This window comes from Lithobates pipiens, unplaced genomic scaffold, assembly GCF_037356315.1.
Source record: "Lithobates pipiens isolate NorthernLeopardFrog02 unplaced genomic scaffold, aLitPip1_a1.2 Scaffold_18, whole genome shotgun sequence".
Taxonomy (NCBI): domain Eukaryota; kingdom Metazoa; phylum Chordata; class Amphibia; order Anura; family Ranidae; genus Lithobates; species Lithobates pipiens.
In genome coordinates, this window is record NW_027507758.1 from 442,528,987 (window position 1) to 442,550,467 (window position 21,481).

A 21,481-nucleotide genomic window follows, 5' to 3' on the forward strand; every position below is an offset into this window, starting at 1 on the left:
CTATAGACACCTCCCCGGCACGATATTTAAAGGAATATTTCACCTTGTTTTTTTCACTATAATCGTCATTAAAATCAGTGTTCCCGAAAAAACTTCAGTTTAAAAAAAAAAAAATTGGCATTGACCCATGTCCTCTGGGGCAGGAGCCGGGTCCCCAAACCCTTTTTAGGAAATTATCTTGCATATTAGCCATTAAAATTAGCACTTTTTATTTCAAACGTTCGAGTCCCATAGACTTCCATGGGGTTCCAAAGTTCGAACAAATTTTCAGTCCTTTGGAAAGTTCTGGTGCGAACCGAACCGTGGGGTGCTCAGCTCATCCCTATTTTGGAGTATACTCCGGTCTCTAATTGGACTAAATCCAGCCTAATGTTACTCGATAACACCTCCTCATGACCCGATTCTCTCATTTGCAATATACAATACTGGGGATTGTGGTTACTTATAGACTTGCTGACTTATGAAATCTTAATTTATTTCCACTTCTGCAGGAATCAAGTTCAGATTTGGAAAAAATTATGGTTGGGGGTGGGTAGAACAAATTTGATTAAAATGATTCTTATGCCACAGCTACTTTATGTTCTTCACAACACCCCAGTAGTTATTCCCTTACAAGCATTCCGAGTAGTTAACTAATTTTTTTTGCACCCAATTAGGGTGCAGTAAGTCCCTGAGGATACCACTGGAATACCTACAGAGGCCTAAGAATAAGGGGGACCAACTCTCCCAAATGCCTGGCTTTATTTTATAGCTGTACAACTTTAGCACCTGGTAAAATGCATGCCACATCCTAGAGATGCAGGATCCCTGCATCCAATTCGCAATAGCAGGATAATGTGCATCCAATTCGCAATAGCAGGATAATGTGACCGGCTCTCTATGGAGCCAGTTCACATATCTCCGATGCGGCTCTGATGCGAATTTGCACAAGGACCCTATGCTTCTTTTGGTCCATTTCAGGTCCAAATTCAGCACAAAATCTGCACTGAAATTGGACCTGAAATGGTGAACCAGGATGCACAGGACCCCTGCTGGGAACTGCATCGGCATCCAGTGTGAACCGAGCTTTAGAGCCCTTTCACACTGGGGCGGACGGGCATCGGCAGTAGTTGGGCTATTTTTAGCACTGCTTTACCATCATTTTAGCAGCGCGATTTGGCTACTAGTGGGGCGGTTTTAACCCCCATTAGCGGCCGAAAAAGGGTTAAAAATGCCCATAAAGCGCCGCTGCAGTGGCGCTTTGCCAGAGGTTTGGTGGCGCTGCCCCATTTTTTTCAATGGGCAGGGGCACTTTAGGAGTGGTGTATACACCGCTCCTACAGCGCTGCAAAGATGCGGCTTGCAGGACCTACGTTTTTATATTTCTTAGCCCACGTACACACGGTCGGAGATTTCGTCAACCAAATCCGTGGGATTTTGCCCGTCGGATTTAGTCCAACGGATTGTGTCCGAAACTGTTGCATACACACGGTTGGGCAAAGTTGGCGAAAAATCCGATCTTTCAGAACGTGATTACGTAATTTAGTTACGATGGGACTACATTCAGGCTAGTAGCCAATAGCTTTGATGTAGGAATTTGATCTGAGCATGCGTGGCACTTGGTCCGATGAAAATGCTCTACACATGATCGGATTAGGTCCGTCCAGCCCAGTTGGTCGGGAAATCTTTCCAACATGTTGGAAAATTGGGTCGGACGGAGATTCAGACGGAATCAGTCCGATGCATACCACACACAGTCGGATTATCTGACGACACGGTCCGATAAGACTCATTCCGACAGATTCTCCGACCGTGTGTACAAGGGCTAAGACAAGCTAATTCTCCATTATGTTCTGGCTATTATATCTGTCAGTTGTTTCTTTAATTAAATCTATTAATCAACTCTATCCGATGGCTTATTCTGTCATATTTCATATGCTGTAGTTCTGCAAAAGTAATATACAAGCTTCAGGTGGAAAACTAACAAGAATCATAAACAACTAATTCATTGTTATTAAATCAAAAGGTCAATAACACCTATTTAGGTTTCTGAAACACAGAGCTATTTTGGTGCATAGTAAATTACCATTATTCTCTTACCTTGCAAACAACCCCATTATCACATTTGCTTATGAGTACAGAAAGAGCGAAAGATGGTCATTAAATGGATTTAGAGCGGAACCCTAAGCTGATGTGAAATGCATAAAACAAATGTAGTTTGATATTCATTAAGCTCAGGTTCACATCATTGGGTGCGTTAACACATTCATTTGAATGGGTTGTCTAACGCACACAAACACACCAAAAAAACATATTTTCTTTGTAGCACATCACGCCATAACACATGGTAGTGCAGGTGCATTGGTAAGGTGTGTTAGGCTGCTTTCACACTAACAATAACGCCTGTAAAGAACCCCTCCTCTCACTGCACCCCTGGCCACTGAAATCAATGGCAGCACCGCCGAAGTAGCAGTGCTTTGCGGGCGCTCTTAAGCCTTAAAAGCACCCCACTAGCAGCCAAGAAGGGCCACAAAAACAACAGTAAAGCGCCGCTATTTTTAGCCGTCGGTGCCCCCAATGCCCCAGTGTAAAAGTAGCCTTAAGCCCCATACACACTATCAGTTTTTCTGCTGAGTTTTTCCTTCAGATTTACCAAAACCATATAATATGAGGTCAAACCTTAGGAGTTTCAATTTGTATATAATCAGACAGGCCCCTGCACTACATGGTTTTGGTAAACCTGAAGGAAAAACTCAGCAGAAAAACTGATAGTGTGTATGGGGCTTTAGAGTGCCATTAGGAATAAATGGCAGCACCAATGTGCATAGTGTGAGCTTGGCTTAATACATCAGGAAGTGCATTTTTAATGTAAGTACCTGAATTTGACTCAGTATCAGCCCCTTGCATTCCCTATAAAGAAAAGCTCAGAGCGGGAGAGGAAGTGGCAGCACAAGAAACCAGCAGTTCAAGTAGAAGGAGCATGCTAGGAAAGCAAAGTGACAAAGGGATGAGCGCATCACTGCGCGGTCTCGTTTTTCTTTGTGCAGCCACAGGCTTGGGGCAGGTCCATGGTAGCCTGGGCTTAAATTATATGTGAACCCTTACCTAGGAAAACAACCCATTCAGTTTAACCACTTCAGCCACGGAAGATTTGGCTGCTGAATGACCGGGCCATTTCTTGTGATTCGGCACTGCTTTAACTGACAATTGCGTGGTCGTGCGTCATTGCACCCAAACAAAATTTAGGTCCTTTTTATTCCCACAAATAGAACTTTCTTTTGGTGGTATTTGATTGCCTCTGTGGTTTTCATTTTTTGTGCTATAAAGAAAAAAAGAGCGACAATTTTGAAAAAAAATTCAATATTTTGTATTTTTTGCTATAATAAATATCCCCAATTTTTTTTAAAAAAAAAAGCTTATTTTTTTCTCAGTTTAGGCCGATATGTATTCTTCTACATATTTTTGTTTCAAAAAATAAAAATAAATCGCAATAAGCATATATTGATTGGTTTGCACAAAAGTTATAGCATCTACAATATAGGGATAGATTCATAGCATTTTTATTGTTATTATTTTTTTACTAGTAATGGCGGCGATCTGATATTTTTATTGGGACTGCGACATTATGGTGGACGCATCGGACACTTTCGACACATTTTTGGGACCATTGGCATTTATACAGCAATCACTGCTATAAAAATGCACTGATTGCTGTAAAAATTTCACTGGCAGGGAAGGGGTTAACACTAAGGGGCGATCAAGGGGTTAACTGTGTTCCCTATGTGTGTTTCTAAGTGTAGGGGAGGGGACTGACCTAGAGGAAGTGATGGAACGTGGTTCCTAGCTAATAGGAACTCACGATCTGTCACGCCTTACAGAACAGAACAGGGATTTGTGTTTACACATTGTGTTTACACACACACACTTCCCTGTACTTACTCTTGTGCCCTCACTGTGCGGCGGGGCGTGTGCACCTGCTATCTCAATCCCGCGAGCTGACGTATAGCTACAACCTGCCACAAGAAAATGATGGCGGCTGGTCGGCAAGGGGTTAAAGTACCCCAACAGATTTGCAGGAAACCTTTACTTTCCTTTCAGAATCAACATTTTCAATGGGACACTATACTACAAAATACTCGCACAAATGCAGGCCATTGATTGCAACAAAGATTTGTTAATTTGCACACACAAGAAAAGTGAGCCGTCGTAGCTGTACGTTGGCTCTTTAGGACACCTGCGGTGCCATGCACGCGCCACCAGAGCACCCAAAGCATGTCCCCGGAGCCTATGCAAGTGCTCAGTGGGCACGATAACCACCGGGCACCCACAATTCTTTAACACAATTGCTCGTTACAGAACAAGAACGGAGATGTGTGTGTGTAAACACACAAATCCCGGTTCTTTCAGGGGAGTAGAGACAGATCATGTGTTCATACTAAGTATGAACACCGATCTCTCTCTTCCCCTAGTTAGTCCCATCCCCCCTACAGTAAGAACACACCTAGGGAACACAGTTAACCCCTTGATCGCCCCCTAGTGTTAACCCCTTCCCTGTCATTTATACAGTACTTTTAAGCACTGATCGATGTATAAATGTCACTGATCCCAAAAATGTGTCAAAAGTGTCTGATTTGTCTGCTGCAATATCATAGTCCTGATATAAAAAAATAAAAATAAAAAATCGCTGATCGCCACCATTACTAGTAAAACTAAATATATCCCCCATTTTGTAGATGCTTTAACTTTTGCACAAACCAATCAATATACGCTTATTGCGATTTTTTTCTTACCAAAAATATGTGGAAGAATACATATCAGCCTAAACTGAGGAAAAAATTATTATTTTTTTCAAAAAAATTTATATTTATTATAGCAAAAAGTAAAAGATATTATGTTTTTTTTATTTTTTTCAGAATTGTCACTCTTCTTTTGTTTATAGCAAAAAAATTAAAACCGCAGAGGTGATCAAATACCACCAAAATAAATCTTTATTTGTGGGGAAAAAAGGACGTCAATTTTGTTTGGGTACAGCATCGCACGACCACGCAATTGTCAGTTAAAGCGACGTAGTGCTGTATTGCAAAAAATGGCCTGGTCATTGAGCAGCCAAATCTTCTAGGGCTGAAGTGGTTAAGACCATGTTGAAAAAATGAATACACCCCAATGAAAGTCTTAGGAGCAAAGCTAAATTTTAAAACTTAAAACTCAGTTTTGTAAAAATTTTGAAAATTGTTCTGGTGTTCATTGAGGTATTGATTAAAATCTTACTTTTCAAAAGGGGTGTGCTCATTTATGCTGAGCACTGTATATATACACAGCGGGTAAAATAACCCATGCAACCTATACATACAAAGAAACCAAAACAAACAAGTTCAGAAATTAAGTAACGTGTAATAAAATGGAAGAAGGACACAGGGAGGAAGTGTACAGACAGCGAGCAAAATAAGTATTGAACACTTTACCTTTTTTCTAAGTAAATATATTTCTAAAGGTGCTATTGACATGAATTTTTCACCACATGTCAGTAACAGCCCATGCAATCCACACATACAAAGAAACCAAAACAAATACGTTCAGAAATGAAGTTATGTATAAAAATGGAATGACACAGGGAAAAAGTATTATACATGCTAACTAAAATGTATTTAAAACTTTGTACAAAATCCTTTGTTGGTAATGACATCTTCAAGGCGCCTCCTGTGTGGAGAAATTAGTCTAGGCGCATGCATTTCTCAGTGTGATTTTGGCCCATTCTTCCACACAAACAGATCCTAAAGGTTCTGTGGGCCTCTTCTATTAACTCTGATCTTTAGATCTTGTTATAGCTTTTATATTGCTTTAAAGACAAGTAAGGACATTATGTTCTTTCTTTGAAACCAATTGAGAGTTTCCTTGGTTTTGTGTTTGGGATAATTGTCTTGCTGAAATGTCCACCCTTGTTCCATCTTCACCATTCTGGTAGATGGCAGCAGATTTTTATCAAGAATGTCTTGATACATTTTTCCATTCATCCTTCCTTCAAAGACATGAAGTTTGCCAGTACCGTATGCTGAAAAAAAGCCCCACGCCATGATGTTCCCACCTCCAAACTTCACTTTGTTGGTATGGGGGTGTTTTTTGGGTGATGTGCAGTGCCATTTGACCTCCAAACATGGTGTGTATTATGGCATCCAAAGAGTTCAATTTTGGTCTCATCTGACCAGACTATATTCTCCCAGTATTTCACAGACTTGTCTAAATGTTGTGCAGAAATGTAGAAATCCTTCTGTAACCAATGGCATCAGTACGTTTTGCAACAATAAGGTTGCAAAAGTCTTGAGAGAGCTCTTTACTTTTACCCATCATGAGTTGTTTCTTGAGTGACAACCTTGGTAATGAGACCTTTTTACAGACCTTCAGTTGGGACCAAACCAGCTGATATTAGTTTGCACTAAAGGGAAGGATTGCTTTCTAATTACTGATAGATTTCAGCTAGTGTCTTGGCCTTTTTGCACCTCCCTTTCTTCGTGTCTTCAATACCTTTTCCCTGTGTCATTCCATTTTATTACACATAACGCAGTTTCTGAACTTATTTGTTTTGTGTTCTTTTTATGTATGGGTTGTTACCGACATGTGGTGAAAATTTCATGTCAATAGCACCTTTAGAAATATATTTACCTAGAAAAATGGTGACGTGTTCAATACTTATTTTACCTGCTGTATACAGTGCCTTGCAAAAGTATTCACTCCCCTTGGCATTTTTCATGTTTTGTTGTCTCACAACCTGGAATTAACATGGATTGTTTGAGGATTTGCATCATTTAATTTACAGAACATGCCCACAACTTTGAATATTTTTTTGTTTTTGTGAAGCAAACAACAAATAGGACAGAATAACAGAAAAAGTCAATGTTCATAATTATTCAAAAGTCAATACTTTTTAGAGCCACCTTTTGCGGCTGTCACAGCTCCAAGTCACTTTGGATAAGTCTCTATGAACTTGCCACATCTTACCACTGGGATTTTTGTCCATTCCTCCTTGCAAAATTGCTCCAGCTCCTTCAAGTTGAATAGTTTGCGCTTGCGAACAGCAATCTTTAAGTCTGACCACAGATTTTCTGTTAGATTGAGGTCTGGGCTTTGACTAGGCCATTCCAACACATTTACATGTTTCCCCTTAAACCACTCAAGTGTAGCTTTAGCAGTGTGTTTTGGATCATTGTCCTACTGGAAGGTGAACCTCCGTCCTAGCCTCAAATCACACACAGAGTGGTACAGGTTTTGCTCAAGAATATCCCTGTATTTAGCACCATCCATCTTTCCCTCAACTCTGACCAGTTTCCCAGTCCCAACTGCTGAAAAACATCCCCACAGCATGATGCTGCCACCACCATGTTTCACTGTGGGGATGGTGTTCTTTGTGTGATGTGATGTGTTGGGTTTGCGCCAGATATAGCGTTTTTCTTTTATGGCCAAAAAGTTCAATTTTAGTCTCATCAGACCAGAGCACCTTCCTCCATACATTTTGGGAGTCTCCCACATGCCTTTTTTGCAAACTCAAAACTTGCCATTTTGTTTTTTGCTGAAAGTAATGGCTTTCTTCTGGCCACTCTGTCATAAAACCCAACTCTATGGAGCGTACGGCTTATTGTCATCCTATGTACAGATACTTCAGTCTCTGCTGTGGGACTCCTCCAGGGTTACCTTAGGTCTCTGTGCTGCCTCTCTAATTAATGCCCTCCTTGCCCAGTCCGTGAGTTTTGGTGTGAGGCCATCTCTTGGCAGGTTTGCTGTTGTGCCATGTTCTTTCCATTTGGTTATGATAGATTTGATGGTTCTCCTAGGGATCATCAAAGATTTGGATATTTTTTTATAACCTAACCCTGACTTGTACTTCTCAACAACATTGTCCCTTACTTGTTTGGAGAGGAGTTCCTTGGTCTTCATGGCAGTGTTTGGTTAGTGGTGCCTCTTGCTTAGGTGTTACAGCCTCTGGGGCCTTCAAAAAGGTGTGTATATGTAATGACAGATCATATGACACTTATATTGCCCACAGGTGGACATCATTTCACTAATTATGAGACTTCTAAAGGTAACTGGTTGCACCAGAGCTTTTTATGGGCTTCATAACTAAGGGGGGTGAATACATACGCACATGCCAATAATCAGTTTTTAATTTCTGAAAAATTGTTTTATGCCTATCTTTTTCTAATTTTACTTCACCAACTTAAACTATTGTGTTCTGATCCATCGCATTGAACTAAAGGCTGTAATGTAACAAAATATGTAAAAAGCCAAGGGGGTGAATACTTTTGCAAGGCACTGTATATATATATATATATATTTTTCCAGTAAAGAGGGGTGGGGTGGGGGGCATGTCAGCACAATTCTTGTTCATTGGAGGACAGGAAGACTGATCAGTATGAAAAAGGAAAGCAGGGGTGCTGTAAGGACCAACATGCATTTCACACAAGGAAGCAATATAAAGAGAACAGGATATTTTTTAATACAAGCACATAGGACAACAGGAATATCAGAAATAGGACATGCTGGTAGGGTTGCACCGATACCATTTTTTTTTAAGACCGGGTAGAACTTACCAATATTTTTATTCAAGTACTCGCTGATACAGATTACCAATACTTTTTTTAATGTCGTGACATGGATGAGTGGTACTAATATGCAGCACTGATAGGTGACACTGATGGGCACCGGTGAGGCAACACTGAAAGGCACTGTTGGGTGGCACTGATGAGGAGGCACCAATTTGCAGTACTGATGGACACTGATAGGTGGCACAGACATGCAGCACTAATGAGCACTGGTAGGTGTAACTGACTGATGGGCACTAAAAGGCAGTACTGATTGGCATAACTGATGGGCACAGATTGGCAACTTATAAAATCAATAATACTAAATATTATAATATATTTTTATGTTGTTTTCCCAAAACAAATAGTTTTGTCAGAATCAGCAACCCCTTAGATTCGGTAATGAACATTTTATTTAAAACATTTTTTTAAATCTTTTTCACAGTGCTTTGGGGGTGCTGTGGATGGTTATAGTTTCATAGTTTCATAGTTAGTAAGGTTGAATAAAGACACCAGTCCATCCAGTTCAACCTGAGTGTCTACAATTATCCCTGTACATTACACACTCACATCGGTCCCTACCCTCAAGGAGCCCACAATCCAAGGTCCCCATTCATATACTAGGGCCAATTTTGGACAGAAGCCAATTAACCTACCTGCATGTCTTTGGTTATGGCTGGACCATGTCAGTAGAGCAGTAGTACATATTTTACAATTTATTTATACAATTTTTTTTTTTATTTTTTTTTTACAATTTATATATTTTTTTGTTAATTTTTTTTTTTTTACAATGCTTTTTTTTTTTTTTAAGGGGGCAGTGTCAGTGTATTTTATTTATTTTTTTATTACTTTTTTTCAATTTACCTTTAAATATTTATTTATTACAATTCTTTCCTTTTTTTATCAGCCCTGTTGGGGGGTTGCTTTGGTGAGATATCAGAGGTCTAAGCAGACCCCTGGCATCTCCCTTTTGAGACAGGGAAAGGGACTGAGGACACAGATTCCCCAGTCCCTTTCTCTGCAGCCTCAGCTGCACTGAAGATGAACGGAGAGGAGACAGTGACTTCATTCATTAACTGAAGCATCGTAAACACAGTTTGCGATGCTCTGTTATGAGCAATGACTCTGTACATTCAGGAAAGAAAGGATCCGGGAAAATGAAATATTTACAGACTCCTTCCTCCACTCTTCATCCTGACAGATCTTGGACAAAGGGGGGACCAGAAAAAGACCCGTTGAGCCGGAGCAGCACACGGCGGACCAGGGGAGCCAGAGGAGGACACAGGGGAGTTTTGTGCTTGTAACTTCTTTGCTTTTTGGCACTGTGTTACATTAGCTGATGTTTACGTGGTCATGCAACACTGTACCCAAATGAAAATGATATCATTGTTTTCACACAAATAGAGCTTTCTTTTGGTGGTATTTGATTACCACTGTGTTCTATTTTTTTTTTGCGCTATAAACAAAAAAAAAATCTTTTGAAGAAAAAACAAATATTTTTTTACTTTCTGCTATGAAACTTAATACTTTTTTTTTATTGAATTTCATCATACATTTAGACTAGGTTCACACTGCTGCAATGTCCGAGATCGGATGTGATTCACACCGCACTGCAGTGCAAATCACATGCAATCTCTGTGTGATGTGATTTCAGCCATACAGATAGTATGGCCGAATTCGCATCGCATCTGCCCCAAACTCGTACAGGACCCTTTTTTTGGTCCGCAGCAGAATCGGATCGCATGGGTGTTCACACCATGCGATCCGATTCCTGTCCGAGTTTGCAGATCGCACTGCGATATGCGAACTGATTTGGAGGTGTCATTAACTTTTAATTGACACTCCCAGCAGTTCGTATAGGGCTGTGTGAACTGCCGTCAGGAGGCATGCGATGCGGGAACCTGCAGTAGATTCGCAGCGTTCCCGCATCACAGCAGTGTGAACCTAGCCTTAGACCAATATGTATTCTGCTACATATTGATTGGTTTGCACAAACGTTAACACATCTACAAACTATAGCAGTGATGGAGAACCTTGGCACCCCAGGTTTTGGAACTATATTTCCCATGATGCTTACCTACACTGCAGAGTGCATGAGCATCATGGCAAATGTAGTTCCAAAACATCTGGGGTGCCATGGTTCACCATCACTGAACTATGACATATATACTGGAATTTTTATTTATACTAGTAATAGTGATGATCAGTGACTTATAGCTGGACTGTGATAGTATGGTGAGCAGTCTGACACTAACTGACACTTTGTGGGAACTAGTGACACCAATACAGTGATCAGTGCTAAAAATATACTCTGACACTGTACTAATGAAGTGCATAACAGGAGAAAGCACCACTCCAAGTGAGCCAATCCAGATGAGATTAGGTGGGTGGGACTCCACTTGCGGGTGCACATCTCGGCTCGCCTGCCGTGTGTAAACTGGATAGAAGGAAAATGGCTACACACCGACATAGCAAAAACTTGGAAAGATAGATGAAACTACATGACAGACACCACAACTGCAGCAGTCGATGCAGAGGCTGACGCATTTCACACAACTACATTGTGCTTACTCATAACCATGTGTCACATACGTTCATGTATCTTTCCATGTTTTCAATAAAAGGACTTTTACTACTTTGGTGTGCAGCCATTTTCCTTCTATCCACTGTACTAATGACACTGGCTCGGAAGGGGTTAACATCTAGGGCAATCAAAGGGTTAAATGTGTGCCTAACAGTGCTTGGTGCATTCACTGTGAGGTGCTTTTACTAGGGGATGTAAAGTTAATTTGGAAAGTATTCACAGCACTTCACTTTTGAGATGAAGCACAACTTCTTCTCATTCACGAAGATTGGTTAATTTATTTTTGCAAAGTGAATTTTGATTCAATGACTTGAAGCTGTGTTCAATCATCCAATCAAGCGCAAGTAAAAATCCTGTTTTTTTTTTATTCTTCTTGAACCCTATTGGGCATTCTCTGCAAAATGAGTGTCATTAAACCCACATCATAAAAAAAAACTATCAATAAATGCTGTATTGCATGCTGTTCATACACAGTCACTATGAGATATGAGATTTGTTTCACTGTATTCTGCAAAGAATCTGGTTGATCCTGCTGTTCTCTATCTTCCTCTTCTGTTCATGTCCCCAATTCAGCTAGGGATTTTGCAGCTGTGGTGGCAACTCTTCACATTCCAGTGAGTTTCTATATTGAACATTTCCTCCCTATCACATCTGAGCAGCTCATGTGACTATAGAGTCACACATGTCGGTGTATACACAGTGGTAAGTGAGAGCCCACTCCCTTCTTCCTCCTCCATGCCCACTAACCAACTAAACACAATTGGGCGGGATATTACATCTTGATTAATGGAGGTTTCACCTTCCTCTTATTCTAAGACATAAGCTGGAGGGGTATGACACAACCTGTGACTGACAGAAATTCTCCCACACCATGCTGTTGCCAAAAAAATAATAAAGATTTGATTTCAAATATATGATTGTATGACAATTTAAAACAGTTTATTGATATTAATTCTTTCTTTTTACTCTGTATTTCAAAGTCTGTTTTTTTGTTTGTTTGTTTTTTTAACATGTGACCAGTAGCAGAGGATTAGATGCTTCTCCTGCTTATGTTTCCCTTCCAGACAGACTGGGAAAGTTCTGGGTCAGGTGACAGCTGTATATCAATTAGGAAGAAAGGTATTTCGATTTTTTTTTCTTTTACCATTTTTAAAATAATTACATTGCTATCATCCACATACAGAAATTGAAGGGACAATGTCAACAGTGTGTGTTTAGTATCACTTTAATGTTCTCTTGGATACACCCATTCACTTAACTAAACTATGAACCTTGCCAGAAAGCATAAATTGGGAATACAATCTTAGGAACAAAGAACATAAGGGATAGATGGGTTTGCTTTAAGAGCATATTAAATAAGTGCATTAGCCAATGCATCCCATTGGGTAATAAATTTAAAGGAGCGAACAAAAGTCCTGGATGGCTTAACTCCAGTGTAAAAATGTATATAAGAGCAAAGGAGAAGGCCTTCAAAAAATACAAGTTTGAGGGATCATCATCAGCATTCAGACTTTATAAAGAATGCAACAAGAAATGTAAGGGCGGCTAAGATAGAACACGAAAGACACATAGTGGAGGAAAGCTCAAGAAATTATTTAAGTATGTAAACAGTAAAAAAGGGAGGACAGATCATATTGGCCCCATAAAAAAATGAGGAAGGACATCTGGTTACAAAGGATGGGGAGATGGTAAAGGTATTGAATTTATTCTTCTCCTCAGTCTTCACAAGGGAATCGAGGGGCTTCAGTAACCAAAACGGCAGTGTTTATCCTCATGACACATCACAGGAAGCACCTCCATGGTTAACAGAGGACAGAATTAGAATTAGACTTGAGAAACTTAACATTAATAAATCACAGGGACCAGATGATGCACCCCAGGGTACTTAGGGAACTCAGTCAAGTAATTGCCAGACCATTGTTCCTAATTTTCACTGTTAGTCTATTGACTGGAATGGTACCAGCTGATTGAAGAAAAGCTAATGTAGCACCAATATTTAAAAAGGGTCCAAAAAACATCCCTGCGAATTACAGACCAGTTAGCCTAACATCAATAGTATTCAGGCTCTTGGAGGGGATGATAAGGGACTATATACAAGATTTTAGTAATGAGAACAGTATCATTAGCAGTAATCAGCATGGATTCATGAAGAATCGTTCTTGGCAAACCAATCTATTAACCTTCTATGAGAAAGTGAGTTGCCATCTAGATAAAGGAAGGCCCATAGACGTGGTGTATCTGGATTTTGCAAAAGCATTTGACACAGTTCCCCATAAACGTTTACTGTACAAATAAGGTCTGTTGGTACGGACGATAGGGTGAGTACATGGATTGAAAACTGGCTACAATGGCAAGTTCAGAGGGTGGTGATAAATGAGGAGTACTCGGAATGGTCAGGGGTGGGTAGTGGGGTCCCCCAGGGTTCTGTGCTGGGACCAATCCTATTTTATTTGATCAAAAATGACCTGGAGGATGGGGTAAACAGTTTAATCTCTGTATTTGCAGATGATACTAAGCTAAGCAGCCCAATAACTTCTCTGCAGGATGTGGAAACCTTGCAAAAAGATCTGAACAAATTAATGGGGTGGGCAACTACATGGCAAATGAGTTTTAATGTAGAAAATGTAAAATAATGCATTTGGGTGGCAAAAATATGAATGCAATCTATACTCTGGGGGAGAACCTCTGGGGGACTCTAGGATGGAAAAGGACCTGGGGGTCCTAGTAGATCATAGGCTCAGCAATGGCATGCAATGCCAAGCTGCTGCTAATAAAGCAAACATAATATTGGCATTCAATAAAAAGGGGATTAACTCCAGAGATAAAATGATAATTCTCCTGCTCTACAAGACTCTGGTCCGGCCGCACCTAAAGTTTGCTGTCCAGTTCTGGGCACCAGTCCTCAGGAAGGATGTACTGGAAATGGAGTGAGTACAAAGAAGGGCAACAAAGCTAATAAAGTGTCTGGAGGATGTTAGTTATGAGGAAAGGTTGCGAGCACTGAACTTATTCTCTCTGTAGAAGAGGTAACCCCACAAGGACTTATTTATTTTCATTATTTGGACTTTATAGTTTCCTTTTTGGTGTTAGTCACTTCAATATTTTATTTTTCTTATTTTCCTTAGCGCTACATTATGGTTTTTCTGTATGTATATGAATTTTGTCACATTTGTGTATAGCTGCTCGATTTACGTTTTTAGGTTAGCGCAATAATTTTTCCTGTATTTATTAACCCCCACAATAGAGATAAAACTTTTTCACGGAAAGGGAGTTTAACAAGACACGTGGCCACTCATTAAAATTAGAAGAAAAGAGGTTTAACCTTAAACTACTGTATTTGCTGGCCTATAAGACTACCTTTTACACTTAAAAAAAAATGCCCAAAAATCGGGGGTCGTCTTATACGCCGGGTATACAGGTATACAATGCTGCCCGATGGATGTCAGCCCCCAAATGTCTGCTAATACTGTATGTGGCTTCAGCTACAAACAGTATACGCCGTTGAGCCAATCCCGGCGAGCGATGTATTCTATTAATACAGAGCCTGCTTGGATTGGAGTAACAACCTCTGCCAATCCGAGCAGGCTACATAGAGTAGCCTGCTCAGATTGGCTTTGAGAGAGAGAGAGAGAGAGAGAGAGGCAAGGGCTGATGATGCTACAGCCTCTGCCAATCCAAGCAGGTGTTGTATTCATTAAAATAATACACCGCTCACCATACTTCCCTGGGTAAATCCATTCACTGATCTCCTACTACTATACATCCTGCTGTTTGCCTTTGAGGTCCCAGGCACCCAAGAGGGACAGGTAAATCTGGGACATATGACAGGGGGTTTATTAAATGCATTTTGGTGGACAATTCCCATAGAATGTAACCCAAAAGTGGTATAGGTTTGGTTAGTGAAAAGTTCTACTTTCCAGAGTTGTGGCATTCAATATATCTCTGTTTGTGTTATTATTGTTTGATTTACTTTATGACATATCACAGCATGGCGGATGAGTAGTTGGCATTCTTGCTTTGTATTTTTTAATCGTTCTAATGTTTTTTTTAAATGGTGCTGCCTCAGAAGGGGGGTAGTCTTATACCGCGAGTATTGCCCAAAACCTATGTTTTCACTTGAAAAATAGGGGGTCGTCTTATACGCCCAGTTGTCTTATACGCCGGCAAATACGGTACATAGAGAGTTCTTTACTGTAAGAGCGGCAGGGATGTAGAATTCCCTTCCACAGGCGGTGGTATCAGCGAGGGGCATTGATAGTTTAAAAAAACTATTAGATAAGCACCTGAACGACCACAACATACAAATATATACAATGTAATACTGACATATAATCACAGGCATAGGTTGGACTTGATGTCTTTTTTTTAAACCTCACCTACTATGTAACTATGTAACTTAAGCAACATTTCAGTAGTCAAAGTAACGATTTACTTTGAAAGTGAAAATGCTCTACTCCTTTAGTAAAAAAGGTCTATGTTTTGAGATAAAAATAGAAAATGTAATAAAACTGGAAATACCTGTGTTTGGATCAGTTGATTGTCGCTTCTTTATTTTGGCTTCTGAAATAGCAGCATAGTATGCGCAAGTCATTTTCAATAGCCAGGCAGCTCGCAACAGTGGCACTGAATATTTGGCCAGGTATCCAAAAACATCTTCTTTCTTGCTAAGTATAGGTACCTACAAAAAATGATATGACATCAACTGATGATACAAGTAAAATTGTGCTTAAATATCTCAGCTCATGTAAATAAGCAAGTTTGCAAATGTTGTCTTGCATCTTTTCCCTTGGACATTGTGGCCCAATTTATCAGTTCTAGGATTAAATAGAATGAATAGACACTATCACACTCTCTCTCTCTCTATATATATATATATATATATATATATATATATATATATATATATATATATATATATATATATATATATATATATATATATATATAAAATCCTAAAGCTGATAAATTGGACCTCGGTGGCCACCGTGGCTCTTTCCCCCTCCCATTGCATGTGATATTGAATAACTGAGCAGGACCAGGAACCAGCACATGTTTTTAATTGTGTAAGGCATAGTTATTGTCTTCTACTGTTCAACGAAGTGTAAGTAACAGAATTATATAAAACTTTAGTCTATCTCAAATCCATTTGGTAATAGTAATCCTATATGATTCTTAACTGTGATGTTGGAATTCTGACATTAGTACATACTATATATTGAAAATTGATATTATAGAAATATGATCATGGCTGTACCCCTGATGAAGGACACTCTTCTTTGAAATGTGTCGGGTAAGAGAAAATGCTAAATCATATTGGAGATCAGTGACTAACTACCCTAATTTATGCAGTTTTTTTTTTTACTTGCTTACATGTTACTTGTCAGTGTGCCATTTAAAGTCCCGCTTGGGGAAAATATTTTGGTTCTCCTGCTTAATAGATTTACATAGCAATTGTGTTTTAGTGCTCCCATCCTAAGACAAGTCTATCAATCTGCCCAAACCAATTTGGCCCAGATGCAGTCTGTGTGGCTGACTGATTTTTTTTCCCAACATTTTTAAAATGGGAAACTGACTATGCTTCCTGACATACAAATAAGCACTATAGAGAGAATCTATAAGATTTTCAATTAATTTAATGAATTGTTAAAGTAATAGAAAGGTACTTAATTGTGTACATAATAATACTGACATGCCTGCTAATAAGGGCACCTCTTGAGCCGCTGATAAGATCGATCAAGGAATGTGCTCATCTAAAGTTATACTGGAGATGTTTTATTTAATACAACGCATTATAGTCTGTCTCCTCTTTTTGCTTGTAGGCAACCAGCTGGGTAAGTTTTCATTCACAGTGCGATCAAGGCTGTGGACCAGCTTCTGCATAAGATCAAGTGTTAAATTTGAATACTGACCTACTTGGTCAGATTATATACATACACATCTTTATGGTACTGTATGTGTTGGCAGGCTTGTGTTCGTTTTGGGTTTGTATCCCCATGCAAGCCCTTAGAAATGCAAAACCCACTTGAAATAGGTCAAATGCAGGTCTGTAGCAGGTCAACTGCAGATTAAATCTACAAAAGCCTAAATCCCATCGACGTGGGCCTGTGTGTCAAACGGTGAATCAAGCTGAGTCACCCCTTAGCTGGTTAAAATTTAGCACAGGGGTATCCAACCTTTTGGCCTTCCTGGGCCACATTGAAAGAAGAATTGTCTTGGGCCACACATAAAATATACTAACAATAAAGCTAACAGGAACCGACCGACATTTGGTATGTATAAACAGTTGCCTGTCCAACAGAAGCTGGTTTTACTGGTCTTTTGTCTAACAGGCATGGTGGAAAGCCAGCATCCGACCAGCAGTCGATAAGCACTTGCAGCCAATGGCTGATCCCTTTTTTCTGTTGGGGGATAGTGCCCCAGTCAGAAAACAATAGAGCAGTGGGGGATATTGTCGCACTAACATCATTTGTGTTAGTACGGCAATCTGTCAGGTTTTTTTATTCATCTGCCTGTTACATGTTCCACCCATTTTTTCACTCCTGAGACAGTGGGTTGGAATATTCTCCCCTTACCCACTGTCACTATTTGAATAGAGTGCAGCCATTCATTCTATGGTAGTTAATTGATTTTTCCTGTCATTGTGTAACTGTCTACAAGGTATAGGCAGACTGCTTACACTGACAGTCTGCAGGAGCTGATCGCGGGTGCAATGCTTTCTAGGCTCCTACAAAAAAAAAAAAAAAAATAGCACATGCAGATTTTTCACCGGCAAAAAAAAGTGCATTTTATTTATATTTTAAGGATAGTCGATGACAAAGAAAGTCAGCCAGATCACAGGTAAATGCTCAGATTTCAACTACTGTATGTGCTTTGTGGGAAGGTAGAGGCGGGTTTCTATTGCCGCGTACACACGAGCGGATTGTATGGCGTACTTAGTCCGTCATACAATCCGACGGACAGTCCGTCGTACTTTCCACTGAACGGACTTGACCACACACGGATGCACAAACAGTCCGTCGAAAGCTTGCGCGATGACGTGTACAGCACGTACGACGGGACTAGAAATAGGAAGTCCAAGACACAGCAAAGCACCCTTCCGCCCTGTAAATCCTTTCTGGGCATGCGTCATTCTTAGTCCGTCCGACTAGCATACTGACGACCGTATTGTCCGCTGAAACCAAAGTACGATGGACAGAATTTAGAAAAAAACGAAATACTTAGTACTCCAGACTGCACGCTGAAAAAGTCCGCTGAAGCCCACACACGAGCGGATTGTCCGCTGAAATGTGTTTCGACGGACTAAGTACGCCTTACAATCCGCCCGTGTGTACGCGGCATAAGTATGGGGCTTTGAGGGGCGCAGCCCACTCCAGCAGCCCCCTAGATCCGGCCATGTGGCACCTACTTGCCTGGTGCTAGCAGGAGTCCCTGCATTTGTGGCCACCTGTGCTATGCCAAGCACGGCATTGCCTAGATGTGCCTGGGCCTGGCATGTCTGTGTGGCCACTGCCTGAGCTGCTATGCTGTGAATGGCATCCTTGGCATCCCTTCAGAAATGCCTGGGCAGCATGTTTAACTCTCTTGGGCTGCATGCATCCCACGTATTGGACACCCCTGATTTGGCAACACAGAATCTGACAAATGCTCGGTCTGAATAAGGGTTCATGCACACGTACTATTATAGGCATTTTCATACCCAACGTAAATATCTTGTTGCTTTTTCACGCATGCATGTCTGATGTATTTCTTGAAAGGGGAAGTTTTCACATTGAGAAAAGATATTGCATATGCACGCGTTAGTAAACGCAGAACACGGCATGTGCATGTGCATGTGCAGCTCCCTGGACTTGGGAAAGTGCCAGGAAATTTACACTAGCCTGAAAAATTTCTATAATAATCCATGTGCATGAACCCTTAGCCGGCATTTACACCTGATCAGAAAATAAGCTGAGCATATTTCTGGTGATTTTGAAGTTTTATTTATTTTTTTGTTTTTTATTAGGTGTTTCTGTGTATCAACCTTCTTGCTTGTTTCCTGGGCTGGGCAAGGGGAGGAGAGCAGTTCTGTAGAGGTGAGGAGATCTTCAGGTATAAATCGCTCACATAAAACCTGTGTATCGCGTGTTTACAGGTATTCCTGTTGTAGTCTAAGGAATCAAAGGCACCCCAATACGCTCACAGAAAAGTTCATGTACCTTTTTGAGCCTAGCACCTTCAGTGTAGGGTGACTGAGCATACAAGCGTGAACAGGGACAATTAAAAAGAATGGGATTTTGTATAGACAGGCGTAAGAAAGTGTAGTCAGCATATGAAAGTATGTTGGCAATCAATTCTCTCAAATGTGCAACCTTTGACAAAAATTGGGAAATTTGGACTACCAAAGAACATTTAACCTATGACAGCAACAATTAATACTGTATAACTCTTACCTTACAATTTTTACTGGAAGTGTCAGGGGTATACTATTAACTAGATTAACTTGTGTGCATATTAAACCCTTACAAACCACTTTGACCTACAGGTAAGCCTAGATTAAGGTTTACCTGTAGGTCCAGGAAATATCTCCTAAACCTACACGGTTTAGGAGATATTTACTAAAAGACAATGACAGCTGTCTACGGCGCATGCACCGTAGACAGCGGCACGCAGGCGCACTATTGCCGTTAGCAGCATGCTGCTGCTAACGGCGATATGGCGTTAGGGGCGGCTCCCATGCGCATGCGCGGGAGTGACGTCATCGCTGCGAGTGGCCGGAGCAGCGATACCCAGAAGAAGATGGATGCTCCGTACTACAGGGGACAGCGGTGACATCGCTGGCTCCTGTGTCAGGTAAGTGACACATAATGGGCTACTATGCGATGCATAGTAGCCCATTATGCTTTACCTTTGCAGGGAGACAAAGAGGAAGTAAACCCTGTTGGGTTTACTTCCTCTTTAATACTATTGTTTGTATCTTGATCGTTCTACTTTTTTTTATTATTTGTCTCTTTTTTTTTCTATACTGCAATTCTTTGCACTATACTCTTTATTGTTGAAAACTTAATAAACATTTAATGATGAAAAAAAAATAAAGTGTAGTCAGGTGAAGGGGAAACAAACAGAAATATTCCCAAGTATGAATAGGGCTTAAAGGAAGAATGAACTGAGGTTTAGACACTATAAGACAAACAACTGAAATAATAGGCAGTGTTATTATTGCCATGTGCAAAAGAGACACATGCATATAGCAAAATTATATTTGCAAAACAGACAGACACTCATAGGCTTAAATAATATGGCAGTGCACAGATGCATGAGATACATGAGCAGAGATGATCTGCAAAATGCAATACTTCATAGTAATCAGTTAGGAATGCTCAGTTACTGTATGCAGTCTACATATATAGTGATACACAATCACCTGAAAATAGATTAAATTGTTTAAAATATTCCCTCATTGAAAAATTATTGTAATGCAACAAAGTAATAGATCAGTTTAGGGACAATTGAATGGATTTTCTGCTAAGACCTATTGTTTCTTTTCAATGAAAATGATCGTTTATTGATCTAACTGTCCATAGTGTTTCAGTTTCAGAAAGATACACATTTTTTTATCAATCGCTATATTGGACAACTGTATCATTAGTTGTGTTGTCAGCTTTAAAGTGGTTGTAACCCTAAAAAATAAAATAAAATAAAAATTCTTAAGATCCTTTAAAGCAGGATATATAGCATTGTGCTTGTGCGGCGTAATTTGTCCCTCTATGCTGTAAGATACCTGGCTGATCCTGCCTGTTCCTGTGCCCCCCTTAGTGTGCTGATCACAGTAATCATGGCTGCTAATCCATAATACCATGGTCAGTTTACATGCATAATCCTGCAGTCTCTCCCTCTTCCCCTCCCTCCCTGCCTGTCAGCTCGGGAGTCTATGCGTAAGCCATCTCCTCCTCACCCCTCCACCCTATGGCTGTAAAATCCCAAATCCCAAATCCTGGAAGCCCCTCTGTTACAGAAGGATATACTGTGCAGTATTTCAGATCAGATTTCAGATCACAGCTGTGCGCTCACATGACCTCCCTTTGCTCTCCTCCTGGTTAACATCAATGGGAAATCTCAGCCCCTCCCGTAATCCTCAGATTGCGGAAGCTAACCACTGGGAGGTCACGTGAGCACACAGGGGTGCTCTCAAATAAGGAATTTCACTGCATAATTAAAAAAGAAAAAAAACACAATGCCACGTACACACAATCGGACTTTCCAGTGCAGTTGGTCTGCCGGACCAGAGTCCATCGGACAATTCACTCGCGTGTGGGCTCCAGCGGACTTTTTCTTCCCCAAAGTCCAGCGGACCTAGATTTAAAACATGCCG

General features: G+C 40.4%; 1 protein-coding gene across 3 annotated transcripts in view; it reads right to left on the minus strand.

The window, feature by feature from the left end:
• MED12L (mediator complex subunit 12L) overlaps positions 1 to 21,481 on the minus strand; it is a 740,921-nt gene that overhangs the window by 680,715 nt on the left and 38,725 nt on the right. For all 3 annotated transcript variants that reach the window (XM_077488157.1, XM_077488156.1, XM_077488155.1), the window contains exon 5: positions 15,652 to 15,811. In XM_077488157.1, the coding sequence (XP_077344283.1) occupies positions 15,652 to 15,811 (160 nt within the window). The remainder of the gene's footprint in view (positions 1 to 15,651; positions 15,812 to 21,481) is intronic.